This window comes from Solanum lycopersicum, chromosome 12, assembly GCF_036512215.1.
Source record: "Solanum lycopersicum chromosome 12, SLM_r2.1".
NCBI classification, from domain to species: Eukaryota; Viridiplantae; Streptophyta; class Magnoliopsida; order Solanales; family Solanaceae; genus Solanum; species Solanum lycopersicum.
The window spans coordinates 3,466,572-3,481,234 of NC_090811.1; the positions used below are offsets into that span (position 1 = coordinate 3,466,572).

The 14,663-nt window shown below is 32.4% G+C and overlaps 1 protein-coding gene across 3 annotated transcripts; it reads left to right on the forward strand.

Moving 5' to 3' along the window:
- The first annotated feature begins 5,538 nt into the window (after positions 1-5,538).
- On the forward strand, positions 5,539-14,004 carry LOC101264594 (V-type proton ATPase subunit H). Of its 3 annotated transcripts, none has more exons than XM_004251692.5 (12): positions 5,539-5,695; positions 7,052-7,167; positions 7,824-7,949; positions 8,568-8,670; positions 8,914-8,986; positions 9,816-9,881; positions 9,990-10,107; positions 10,812-10,973; positions 11,529-11,654; positions 11,932-12,057; positions 12,305-12,484; positions 13,514-14,004. In XM_004251692.5, exons 2-12 carry the CDS (start codon positions 7,132-7,134, stop codon positions 13,760-13,762), a joined length of 1,365 nt encoding a protein of 454 aa, XP_004251740.1. In that variant the 5' UTR covers positions 5,539-5,695; positions 7,052-7,131; the 3' UTR covers positions 13,763-14,004. The 3 variants fall into 3 exon arrangements, with proteins under 3 accessions (XP_004251740.1, XP_019067162.1, XP_019067161.1); XM_019211617.3 differs by having other exon boundaries at positions 5,618-5,695; positions 7,052-7,147; XM_019211616.2 differs by lacking the exon at positions 5,539-5,695 and adding an exon at positions 6,149-6,195.
- The last annotated feature ends 659 nt before the right edge of the window (positions 14,005-14,663 follow it).

The following is a 14,663-nucleotide window of genomic DNA, read 5'->3' on the forward strand; positions in this document are numbered from 1 at the left end:
ATAAAGCGAGAAAGACAAAAAAGAACTACACATGAGAAGATTTATATTTATATAATTATAAGTTGTATATATATTTCTCTCTCAGTTTATACATTATATTTGTGTTTGTATAAAATGATAGAGGCGAGCTAGAGAGAGACGAGCAAGATTTAGAGGAAGGGAGTGAATGACAAAAAGTTTATTGCGAAATGAAATTAAAGCTATAACATTTATTTTGAATTTTAATTCCCATATTTACTTCTTTTTTTATTTCTTCTTTTCGTTGGATTATGTGTTAAACTGATGATTTAGGGGACATAATTATTGGTACTTTGATTTAATCTCAATCATAAGTACCTTACTAATTATATATTTAATCAGCTATGTAATGGTGTTAGGGCACAATTAGAAGAATAAAAATGTGTGCAATGGATTTGTTTTCACGTCCACCTAGGTAGGTTTTAAAATTATCAATCAAAATATTAACAATCAGAAATATTAAGTTTCTTAATTAATATATTTGATATTGTGATTAGGTTAAATTCTAATTATAGCATACCTTACACTTATTCTAAATCAATTTTGCATAGGTTTAAAAACTTTTTTTGATGCTCTAGATCGTAAAAGTATCATATAATTAAAGTGGAATTAATATTATTTTTTTGTTATGAAAAGCTAATGCAATATTTAAATTCTTTACATAATAAAAAAGATGCTGAGTTGTCTGATGGAAAAGGCTAAAACTCATAATTTTTAATTAAATAAAAGATTTTGTGATCAAATAAACTAGAAAAAAGATTCTTATTAAGTGACACATGAAAGTTTGCTATTTTACACCGAAAGCACTAAACTTTTTTTAATTAATCTAATTAAACCAAATTCACTTTACTTTAAAATAATTTCGTGGATCAGTTAATTCCAATTGGTTCTAGAACATATATTCAAAGAAAAATATATATGGTATAGTACGTTTGATAAAATAGATAAAAAAAATAGAATATACGTAAATATTATTTTCTTTGTTTTAAAAAGAATGAGTTCTTTCCTTTTTTGGCAAAATTTTAACTTAACTTTCCACGTGACATGTTTAAAACCACAAGATTAGAGGATATTTTGGTACATTTGACAAACTTTAATTTAAAACCATAAAATTAAAAAGGTTTCTTTCTTTTTTTTAAACTCCGTTCCAAATCAAATTAGGTTATTCTTTTTGAAACGAAGGAAGTATGCCTTTATTTCATAAAAAGAGAGGGTATTTCTGATTAAACTCTCGAATAAACAACTCGAAAAAAGAGAGAAATAAAATTTAAAAAAAAACAAATGGTAACAAGACAATAACTACAATAAAACAATAGATAATTGAAGAACAAGAAATAACAAATAATAACAGAAATCGAAGGACAAGGTACTAAAATAGCAATATTATGACTATACAACATGAATATATAGAAAGCCAACGACTATCTACGTTAACAATATGTTTTTACTCTATTTTTTATCCTCTATAATCTTTTATTCGAGGTTATGTCCTTGACAAACTGAAACTATATATAATATTTCATATCTTATCCAATCACTCTTCTCAATACGTTTTCAATTTATCTTTACCTCTTCGCAGATTTGAACATATATCTTAATTATCTCACTTACCACATCTTATTCTCCGTCCAAATCTCTTCCTCTTTTTTATAAATATTTTTTTAATGAAAAATAATACCACAACAATTTATTTTTTTTCATTTCTATTATTTTTGTTAACTCTTCATGGACAGTGAACTAACAATTTTTTTTATTTTTATCAAAGGTCTTTGAATTTTCCATATAATATGCTTTATTTGAATGTATAGACTTTGACTTTTTGACTTTCTATATAAACTTTTATCAATTTTGAACAACAAACCTAACTTCGTTACTTTAAAATTAATTGCAAAAATTGACAATTAATTTCTTTTGTAGGAAAACACACACTATATATGTTCATGCAATTAACTTTCTTTGATAGCTTTTCTAAATTTAATTATGATGTCGATATATTTAAGTAAAAAATATTATTTAAAAATATATTTAGTAAATTTATTTATATCGAGTATTTATATCAAGTAAATATATGAATCTCATAAATTTAAATTTATAATTTATTTTACTTTATTAAATCACGTAATAATATATTTTATATTAATTTAATGTAAATACACTGTGCGAATACTTTACCCAAGTAGTGTTGACATAGTTTCCTTATTTGACCAAATATTTCAAGACATTAGTTGTCAAAGACTTGGCAAGGCATGTTATTAATTAATATTCTTTAACACATTTTTATCTTCGTAACTCGTAAGGTAGGAGTCTGGAGTAAGACCATATATATTATTTTCTACGAATTTTATTTTTGAAATTTCACTCAGTAAATATGTTATTATTATTGTGCTACAATATTCATTTAATTTTGGCATATAATACATAAACAAACACTCAATTACAACCTCAACTGACATTTAAGTACAAATTTACGCTCAAACTTTGAAAGAACACATCTAGACAAACTTGATCTCATCTGTCAACTGAAGACTTCAACTCATCCTCATTATATCTCTTATACATCCGACGCTAAAGTGACACATAGATTTTAGATATAAAATTGATTATTGCTGATCACACAATCGAGATAAATTAAATTATCCAGATACACATTTTCAAATCAAGTTTAATTAAATCCGAATGTCTAAATCTCCAATCTCAACCTGTCAAAAGTAGTTTTAAATCTCCAAATCGAAGCACATATGCATGACAAGCTGCAATATTATTCTCAAATTAAATAAACCAAACATTATACTAATCACGTTTCTATAATGGCTTAATTATTTTTTTAACCTATGCTTTTGACAAATTAGCACTTATTCCATTTTGCCATCATTTTTTTTTAAAAATGAAACATAAATTTAAGTTACTATAGACCCACAGAATATGATCCACTTTTTTTTGTGGTCCTATGGGTTTTTTTAATTTGATGAGTATGTATATTAATTATTTAATATTATTTCCACATGGTGGGAACCCATAGTTTTGGAACTTCAATTGTCCCCATGCAATTAGTTAAATAAATTTTATGATTATGTAACAAAAAATATGCTTCTATATAATCAACTATCAAGTCATATTATATGCAAATTATTTTTATTCTTATTTAATCTTTTAGGATATATATAAATTATACGTATATGTTATTATTGTTACGATATCATTATTTTATTGGATTATATTTTGAATTTGATTTACAATTGTAATCAGGTCATTGAAATATAATTATAAGTAACTCTATTTAATATCACTGTTTGATAATCTTATATATATAACAAGTTAAATCACATATAGCGTAAATATATTTTATATATTAATGTGATAGGTTTATGAATTTAAATAGTTGATTTTCTTAACTTAAATTCTCCCAACAAAAAGTGTTTTGATCATTAGATGGGTCACCAAAATTATAAGTACATGACAACTATGAGTTGCAGGAATAGTAAATTTAATTATTGATTATAGAAATGACATAAATTATATTTAAAATATTGTAAATAACCAAAATCGTGTTCTTATCATGTTTTTTTTTTTTTTAAAAAAAAGATTAGGTGTACCTATTAGCTTTTATTAGATCAGGTATTTATATTAAAGTTTTATTAAATAAAATAAATACTTATTCCTGAATCAAATAACTGAGACAAGTTATAAGTTGAGCGACAATTTAAAATTCATAAACTTTAAATTTCTGGCCTCGTCTTTGCTTCCATGACCTCTCAAGGATAAATTTATTCGGTAATATAATAACTGAGATAAGCTATGAATTCATCGACAATTCAAAATTTATCAACTTTAAATTCTGATCTCGTCTTTACTTCCATGACCTAAACTCTCAAAGATAAATTCTTCTTTTAAGTGCTGCTAATCAAATTAGTGACTTTCCAGGCACGAGAAAATAAATGATGGTGTGCTTATCGATTTAATTGCACGATTTATCTTTCAAATAAGTCGATTTTGAATTTTTTATCCTTCAAATAGATTTGTCTATTAATAGGGCCAGAAGTGTAAATGACCCATTTTTATGACATTATTGAGCATCAAGTTGACATATTCTTAGTGTCCAGCCAAAACCTCATTTGGGCCATATTTAACAGTTCCTTGGAAATAGACTCAAATTTCATTAAAATGCTCTCATATACTTGGCTATATACTTCAATTTGTTATTAAAATCAAGGGAAACTTTTACATATAGCCACTTAAAAATATCTAATAACAATTTATAATTATAGTTTGATAATTACAATTCGTAACTACATGTTATATGGAGGAGAGAGGCGAGAGAGGGGGGGGGGGGGGAATTGGAGAAAGATGAACTGTATATGTATATCGGTTAGATTATTGTATATTGTATCTTTATGTATTTGTATATATGACAAGGAAGGTTGGGAGAGGGAGGAGAGAGGCGAGCGATATTTGGGAGAGAGAAGAGAGAAGCGAGCGAGAGAGAGCAGAGAGTGGGAGAGAAGTGAATTGTATTGTATATAATTGTATATTATACATATGCATTAGTATATATGCAAGCGAGATTGAGAGATGGAGGAGAGAGGCGAGCGAGAGAGGTAAAAAGTAAAAGAGAGATGAATTGTATATGTATATAGGTTTAAAAAATTGTATATTATACATATGCATTTGTACATTCTGGCGAATTATACATATACAAACGTGACTAATTATACAAACTCGAAGACATCCCACATAATTAATGTATAATGTTAGTAGCAAGTGGTAATTATTGCAAACTATAACTATGTATGAGTAATCAAATAGTATAACTTTGCTTAACCGCATAATTTTTCCCTATAATCAATGCTCTGTGCCAAATCGAGCTTATTGTAGCTACTTAGGTACAATTGTTCGAAAAGGAAGTAATATTATCAATATAAACATGGGTAGATTACTGTGTTCGAGCTGGACTAGTGGTGTTCATAATGAAAAAGACATTCAAAATTCAGTTACAGTCGAACCCTTTCATAGTAGTCACCACATTTTCTTTGGAATCAATCTTTCATGAAGTTATGTTATATTATATGCTTTTTATAACAACATTTCATTGAAGCATCTAAAACATATTACGATCCCAAAAAATATAGTTATAGAGATGTTTGACTGTACGTTCTAATCATGTATACATTAGTGAATACCATTCATCATTGCTTCTTCAGGGAAATCCTTTATATAATCAGCGTTATCGTTGAAGTCTTTTTGCAAAACATAAGGGCTCGTAAATTTTAGTTGTTTGACTTAATAGGATCCTATATTTTGTTTTTTATTTTCTAAAAATACCATGAAGATCCCCTCAAATCCCATAAGCAACACTAAAAGCTACAAAGCTTAGAGAGAAATTACATCTAAAAAGTTACATTAGACACCATAAGTATTTCTATAATTTTTTAAATAAAAATGCACAAACTAAACTTCCAATTCTAGTAACTACAATTGTTCAATGATGATCAATAGTATTGCCTTTGACAAACTATGAGGGCTAATTCAGAATTTATTGATAAATAAAGGACCAAATGTGCTATATATTTTAAGTCTATGAATCACTAATTTTTTTTTCCTCAACGTTGATCTATCTGGTTGGCTCTTTCAGATTTCAACTCCCATCTGTGGCACCTCTGTTCATCACCATCTTCATATGGTATTTTTATTTGTATTTATTTATTTTTGTTTAATTAATATCTTATGAAATTTATGTCAATTTCAGTTAATTCATTGGATTATAGTATTGTTTTTTTTTTTTTTGGTTGAGTGGAATGTGGAATGTGAAATGTGAAATGTCAAATCTTGGGTTATAAAGGTTGAATCTTGAAAAAAAACAGAAAAAAGGTTGAGTCTTTTTCATTTTTGTGATGAGGGGAATGAGAATTGCTAATTTTGGGTTTTAATGAATGTGATAAAGATTGAGTCTTGAAGTTTGAAAAGAAAAAAAGTTTGTCTTTTTTGTTTTTATTTTTGGTGCTTGAGAGGACTGTGAAATGCTAATTCTGGGTTTGAATGAGTGTTTAATATGAATCACATATTGCTTTGCTTTTCTGGTTCTAATTTGTTTATGATAGGTAGTTTGAATTTGTGAGCTTGAATTGTAGGGATTGTTTGAAATGGGGGTGAAATCTGAATCCAAGGAAAAAAGATTGTGAGGTCAACTTTTGATTTGCTAACTTCTCATTGCTTTATGTGTTCGAATTTCGGTTAATTGACTTGATGATAGTGTTTGGTTCTTTGATTTTTGGATGAGAGCAATGTAAAATGATAATTCTTAGTTTTAAAGGTTGAGTTTTGAATTTCGAAAAAGAAAAAGTTGAGTCTTTTCTTTTTTCTTCTTTGTTTTATGGGATGAGAGGAATGAAAAATGATAATTCTAGGAGTGTTAAGTTTGACTTAAAAAACCCGAAAAGGCTGTGTCTTTCTTTGTTGTGCATGAGGGGTAATGCAAGGCTGGGTTGAAAAAAATGAACTTGATAGAAATTGGGCGTATTGCTTCATGAGTAAAATACTTTGCTTTTGTGGATCAATTATTAAATTATAATCTGTTGGAATTAGTGAGCTCGGATTGGGCTGATCGTGTTGCCGAGGGTCTATTGGAGACAACCTCTCTACCTCATAAAGGTAGGGGTAAGGTACCAGACCTCACTGGTGGGATTACAATGGATATGTTATTGGATTGTGCTAATCGTTGAGATTTCAAGGTCAACTTTTGATCTGCCAACTTCTCATTGCGTTATGTCCCACTTTATATGCCTATTGTTTCTCTGATAGTCATTTGCTTGTGACACTTCTCTTGAAATGATATAATTCTTCTGTAAACATCTGGTTATTTCGTTTCTACACAATTCTCTTCTTTTTTTTTCATTTCTTTTTGTTGTGTTTTGCAAAATTAAATTCACTCAGTTTGTGAGTGACATTTGATGATCCTGTTTTTAGGTGAATCTGCTTACAATGTAGGACTTAATTATCTGTCAGCGTTTTGAAATATATATACGTGGACTCTATACAGGTTGAAGGAAACAACAGATTCTGAATTTTCTTGTTTCATTAGAGGATATCAGATTTTCAGATCGGAAGAATATAATCACAATGACAATTGAAAACGGTGAGCTCACCACCGAGCAGGTAATTTCTCACATGAATAAGCATCATCACGAATCTACAGTTATGTACTAATATGTAGATTTCTACGTAATGAACATCTAGGTCTATGGCTGTTAGTTACTTTCTTTTTCATCCATTGATCTTCTTCTTCTTCTTCAAAGGCTATAATAGCTTGTCTGTGTAAATAAAAGAAACAATAAATGGACGACCAGAACACAAGGTTTATGACTATTAGTTGCCTTTGTAGTAGAGCATTATTTGACATAGAGAAGTTCTCTATTCTCATGATTGAAAATCGTAGTTACTCTTTCTATTTCTTACCATCGAGGAGATTCATCCTAGATTATTCCAGCAAATAGCAGAATCGTGGCTAGGGAACTAAACTAGTGATCTATCCAATTTATTGTAGAAATTTTCGCGATCAATGATTGTACCATGCAAACTAGAAATGTTTTTTCTTGGCTAAAGAAAGATATTACTTTGATCTATTTCCATGTCGCTCATGATATGTATCAACAGCCACACATCCAGCAAGTGCGTATCCCACTTTTGTACAGTAGGGGGTATGGATATCCACGAGAAGGGTTGGGTGGTGGAAAAAAGGAAACTGCAATTAGTAGTGTGATCATCTGTGTCTCTTACTGCACAGCTCATATTGTGTGCTTTGCTCTTTAAAGGTTTTGAGGAGGGATATTCCATGGGAGACTTACATGACCACGAAGCTGATCAGTGGAACAGATCTTCAGCTGTTGAGGCGTTATGATAAAATGGCTGAAAGCTACAAATCTCAGTTGCTGGATAATGTAATGTTTTCTGTGTTCTTATTTAGCTATGATTTACATGTTAGCTGCTCCACAATTCCGGCTCATGCATCTTACTTTCATGTTCACCGAAACTTTTCTGCCTAATCTTTCTTTTATTTAGTTGGATTTTTCTTCTAAATTCTATCTGGAGAAGGTCTAGTAATATGGTGTTTGCTTTTTATGTCATGGGAAAAATGAAGAAAAATAAAAATTCTCTTCAATCGATATTGTTCATATATTACAATTACTAATCTTATCTTTACTAATCCGTGGTGGCAGACGTCGAAGTCCTGCCTCTTTTTGTTTTGGCTCTGATTCTGTGTCCTCCTTATGTGTGGGTCGGGTGTTAATCTATCAAAAGTTATTCATTAATAAAAAAAGGGGTTGTCCGTATAGTTTCAGTTATCAGTTGATGATGATGTTTGTTTTCAAGTTTTTTGTAAGCTACATGTAATATGCTTGTGGGGGAACGTACGTAATGGTGTTTCCAACAGATGAATTAAAGAAATACCTATTTTTACTTCAGTTTTGGTTTCTTTTTCAATCTTCTATCGTCCTTGATGTTCCAGAATGGTCTTTAGTTTTACTACATTGATAAACTGGAAGCATTTTTTGCAGGACGGTCCAGCTTATATCCGTGTTTTTGTTACTACTTTACGAGATATCTTCAAGGACGAAACCGTGGAATATGTTTTAGCTTTAATTGATGAAATGCTTACAGGTAACTGGGGATGAATCTTTCACTGCAAAAGAAAAGAAGTATTATCAACGGACAACTTTTGTCACTAAACAACAAAAAATCGTTGCTAATCCTAAATAACGACGGATTAGTGGGGGATAATCAAAAAAATCGTGTTAGCTATGGGCTATTTAACAACATATTAGCCATGCTGATTCATGTTTTCTTTTACTGTTTTATGATCTATTTTGATAGATCCACCAATCTATACTCTTGTTCTTGCAGCAAACCCAAGAAGAGCGAGATTATTCCATGATAGCTCTTTATCCAATGAAGACACTTATGAACCTTTCCTCAGGTGCTTCTATTAAGTATTTATTCGAACTTTTAGTCTGTTGTTGTCTTCATGAATTCACATGTGTTTTTTTAATAATCGTGGTGTTTGGCCCATCTGGTGTGTACCTTGACTAATTCCACGGAATACTTGCCAAGTCCCACCAGCAACAAATGCCAAGTTGGCTATAACAGATGGGAGAAAATCAACTCGTGTTTTGTTTCTTGCTTCTGTTGGAATTTGAACCTGAGACCTCGTATATTCACGTGTGTTGATTTATGGATTTTCCTATATCTATACATTTATATGGTTTCACACTTATCCACTAGAACTGCTTCCCTTTTTAAAAATCCGGTCAACACTTGATCTTTTGTATTTTTAAATTTTCGTTAATTTGGTAAATTTAATTGATGGACAAACTGATCTATAGTCCTTTAGGATTTTAATCCCTGCATCTATTTAAGTGGTAAGTTTCATAATCAAGACTTTCTGAACTATGCCAAATATTAGGAGGCAACATTGGAGTAAAAACAAAATCGACAACCCTACGGTGCTTCGATTAATTATATATGCATATGTATGCTAGATTGATTTTACTCCTGAAACTAAACAGTGGGTTCATATGTCATTTGGCTCTAACGGAGCAAATGTTGAAAAAGGAAAATCCAAAATCCAAATGCACATGTAGATAGCTCAACAGGAAAATGAGACTTGTGTGTTTCTTTTGAAATTCACCGTTTTTCCTATATGCAGTCTCTTTTTTTCGATAATATCTTTTAAATACAGAAGATTGTATGTTTTCTTGCATCTTCACATTCTTTCTCTTTCTGAATGATGACTTCATTTCTTTCAGATTTCTTTGGAAAGGTAATTGGTTCATCCAAGAGAAGAGCTGTAAGATTCTCTCTTTGATAGTGAGGTAGTAAAGTCATTATTCCTATGATGTCATTCAGCTCGAGAGACTTAAGATTAGGACGATTTACTGATAACTTCCATATGGTTCTTCGATTCTTTTTGGTAATTCCAGTGCCAGGCCAAATGTTCAGAATGTTGCTGATGCAAATGGAGATGCCTCGAGTTCAAAGAGGACACTCACCACTATGGAAAATATTCTGAATGGCCTAGTAGATTGGCTATGCTCACAGGTTCATCTGCATTCCTATATTTTGCACTTCTACTTTGTACCTCCATTTGTGGTCCCCCAACCCCCCACCTCTAGAAAAGATTTTTTTTAACCAATTCGTGAGGTGTTTTTTCTAGAGATTTTAAGGGAATTTGCAATGGTTTATGGAGGTATTGAATTTCTGCAGGAGTACTTATTAATCTCTTTGCTCTTTCAAATTGTGGCGTCTCTCTCTGTTGGCACAATACATAAACAAACACTCAAACTTGGCTGTAACTGACAAGTAAGAACTTCCATTATGAGTATGCACATCTAGACACTTCAACTCATCCTCACTATGTCAGTTGAACGCTCCAACTTACTAATAATCATGTAGACACCTCTAAAGTTTATGTGCCACGTCAGCATCGGGTGTCCATGAGACAGTGGGACAACTGAGTGTCTAGTTGCCATTTGAGACCAAGTTGAGGTGTCTAGATGTGCGCTCTCATTGTTGGAGTGCTTATTTGCCAACTGAGGCCAAGTTTGAGTGTCTGCTTATGTACTATGCCCTCTCTTTTTGCTTGTTGTAGTATTCTTTCTTAATTTAAGTCTTTAAAGTGACGGGAAAAAGGAGGGGCATATTTGTGATGTCAGGGGTTTATTTTCACTTGTTGCTAGAAGCATAAAATTATATGACAATTACTTGTTACTGTTGTCCATCCTGATTCCTCTGTATCATTTCAGCTGAGAAAGCCTTCTCATCCTAGTTGTAGCATTCCCTCTGCAATCAATTGTCTTGCAACACTGTTGAAGGAGCCTGTTGTTCGACGTTCATTTGTTCAATCTGATGGAGTGAAGCTGCTCATTCCTTTAATTTCACCAGCATCTACTCAGCAGTCCATTCAGGTCCGTCTTTAGACTAGTACTGCCACATGATAGACCAACTTCATAAATTCTGTAGTCGTGCTGGGAAGTGACTGTTAAGATGGTTGTCATTTCACTCCATGTATCATGCAGCTCATAATTGTTGACAAAAATTTTCATGCTTCCATCTTTGACCCGTTTTCCATACATGGCCTAATTACAACAATATACTTAGTATAATCTCACTAGTGGGGTCTGGGGAGAGTAGAGTGTACGCAGACTGTACCCTACCTTGGGAGGTAGAGAGGTCGACTCTCGACTCAAGGAAAGCATACCAAAGCAGATCGAAAAAGAAATAATGGAAGTGAATAAATCATGGCAAAATACTACAGAGAGCGTGACAAAGCATTCTGGAAAAAAGGAACAGTATCTGCAACATAATAGTGCGATAATTGAAGTTTAAGCGGCAGTAGATAATAGAAGAAATAGAAGGACGAGAAGCTACACATAGGCCAAATTACAACCTTCTTTTAAGTAAAACGGTTTCTCTGCAATTTTAACAATGATGTATCTGATTCACTGTCTTCTTTGAAGCAGCTTCTCTACGAGACATGTCTATGCGTTTGGCTTCTGTCTTACTATGAACCTGCAATTGAGTACTTGGCTACTTCTAGGGCCCTACCTCGATTGATTGAAGTTGTTAAAGGTTCGACAAAGGAGAAGGTGAGCTATTTTTGCTGCTATTTCTTCTAATATCTTTTCTACTTGCTATTCCTCCGTCTTAGACTTAATCTAATGGTTCTCCTGTGCATGCCAAGAAAGAACTCGATAAGATTATCTTTTCTACTCGCGTTCATTATTCACTTCTCTTGAGTTCTTTTCAGCCATTTGCTTTCTAGGCAGCACATTACTTAATCTGTTGCATTTTCTATTTATTCATCTATGAATTATCTTCGGCTCATCATCGTTCATGGCAATTTTTATGTATCAATGACCACAGGTAGTCAGAGTTGTCATCTTGACTCTTAGGAATTTGCTTGCCAGAGGGTCATTTGGTTCTCAAATGGTAGACCTGGATGTGCTGCAAATTGTACAGAGCTTGAAAGCGCAGGCCTGGAGTGATGAGGTGATTGAATCGAACGGTTTTGTGGTTTTTAATTTGATACAGTATCTTACTTTATTTTCTATTTCTGTATAATAGAAGCAACTTGAAAGAAGTTCCGCCAAAGTTTAAATAATAGACTGTTTAGACAGTACTTAATCATTTTGGTTCTTATAAAGAAACATTTCGAGAAGGTTCAGTTGGCCGAAATGAATTTTTAGATTCACAGATTTATCGACATCACCCTAATTTGCCGTGTAATCTGTTTTAGGACCTTTTGGACGCTCTGAATCAACTTGAAGGAGGATTGAAGGCCAACATCAAAAAAATGAGTTCGTACGATAAGTACAAGCAGGAAGTCCTACTTGGCAGTCTTGATTGGTCCCCCATGCATAAAGATCCTCTATTCTGGAAGGAAAATATAACTTGTTTCGAGGAGAACGGATTTCAGGTATTGCCTATGGCATTTCTCATTCTTTCGTATAGCTTAAACACCATAAATTACCATTACTATTGTGCCTTTATGTGAGAAAAACAACAATCTCTGTCAGGTCGCGTAACTGCTCAACAATCTTGCTGGCATTGACTTAATATATATGCTAAATGAAATAAAGAACTCTACACATTTATAACTAGCCGTAGACATCAGTCGTATTAGTCAGTAGAGTGGTGCAATGTTTTTAAAGTGAAAAGCACAAAAAATGACGAGGTCCATATGGATGAAAAGCATTCCTTCTGTGAATAAAAATAGGGAAAAAGGATGAATATACCCCCGAACTATCGTAAATGGTATGCAGATACCCTCCGTCATACTTTTGGGACATTGGTGCCCGTCGTCCAAAAACTAGAGCGTAGATGCCCTTCACTCTAACAGAAGACTAAATAGGGCGCAATCTTATTCATCGATCCGATGTTAGGTCGGTGGATAAGATTATGACACATGTATTTCCGTTAGTATAAAGGGTATATATGCTCTAGTTTTTGGACGGCAGGGGCACCAATGTCCCTAAAGTATGACGGAGGGTATCTGCATATCATTTCTGATAGTTCGGGGATATTTGTCCTTTTTCCCATAAAAATATACTATTTAGGGTAAATTATACACTATCAAACATCTATGATAAAACTAATTTCAACACCAATGTACAATAATGTCGATATTAATCTAACTCATCAAAGTTATTCAAAGAAGTGATTGGTTCTCGTCGTAGTCTCAGCACCATTTTTCAAGGTTTATTATTTTCATCCCTTTCTGCTGTATTGAGTGTACAAGTAAATGGTCAAAAACACACCCGAACTATCACTTTTTTCCGAGTTTCACATCCCAACTAGGTGTGTTTTTATACACAAATGGTGATAGTTCGGGTAGGAAAAGGGAATTTCTGATAGTTCAGGCGTATTTTTGACCATTAACTCATAAATCAGTCCAACGACTATTGTATTGAGTGTATAGATTGATCGACGTTGTGTTGTGCTGCAGATTTTGAGAGTGCTCATGACGATTTTGGATACATCAAATGATTCAAGGACACTTGCTGTAGCTTGCTATGACTTGTCACAGTTCATTCAGTGCCATCCTGCCGGGCGAGTCATAGTGGCTGACCTCAAAGCTAAGGAACGGGTAATGAAACTATTGAACCACGGAACTGCAGAGGTCACGAAAAACGCCCTGCTTTGCATCCAGAGGCTTTTCTTAGGCGCCAAATACGCCAGCTTTTTGCACGCTTAAATTATCTTCAAATGGCTCCATTCTTTGAGACAAACTATACATATTTTGTTATTTCAAATGACACAAGTTTGAGAGTGGTCCTGTTCTATTTATTCATTTTTTCTTTGTCCGATGAAATCGGACGGACATGGACTGTGAGGACTCATATAGCCGACTTCAAGTTGTTTGACGAAATCCTCACTCTTACAAATGCTTGTATGAGTTAATTTTATTTCTATACAATAAATGAAGTTTTTGCACAACATCAATGAGTTAATCTTTCCTACATTGTTGTTATTTATAGGCGTAATACATAAATGTGCCCTTTAACTTGATTTCAAATTACATTTATGCCCTTCAACTTTGGATATGCACAAGTAGATACTTAAATTTGTATAAAGTTGAACAAATAGGCATACATGTCCCATATATCATTTTTTGTCCTACGTGGTGTCCTACGTGTATTGTGTGATGTAGGACTCACGTGTTTATTTATTTAAAAGTTGGATAGTTAAAGTGTCTGTTTGTGCATTATGAAAGTTGGAGGTCAAAGTTAAAATTTGAATCCAAGTTTAGGATCCAATACAAGAGTTAAATACTTTCTCACATTACAAGACGACTCTATTTTACCGGGAAGATGCAATACTCATTATTTGATTAGTTATATTTTTTTGCATCATTACGAGGATCATTGAGCCTCGTGAAGACGACTCTACTTTACAAGAAACTCACATTATTCATTAAAGTTTTGTCAAATAAGTTCCAACCATCCAATTTACATCGAGAAAAAAGAGTAATTTGGTGCACTAAAGATAAACGATTGGATCATATAAATTTCTTATATGCAACCTTACCTTCTATTTTTACAACAGACTGTTTTCACAAATCAAACTCAACAATAACTCTTATCCCCCCAATAATT

Bases quoted from the DNA above. Each gene is read 5' to 3' on its own strand.
- LOC101264594 (XM_004251692.5), top strand. From the start codon at position 7,132: ATGACAATTGAAAACGGTGAGCTCACCACCGAGCAG. The intron at 8,671-8,913 runs GTAACTGGGGAT...TTGTTCTTGCAG, and splicing joins AATTGATGAAATGCTTACAG to CAAACCCAAGAAGAGCGAGA. The intron at 12,058-12,304 runs GTGATTGAATCG...AATCTGTTTTAG, and splicing joins CGCAGGCCTGGAGTGATGAG to GACCTTTTGGACGCTCTGAA.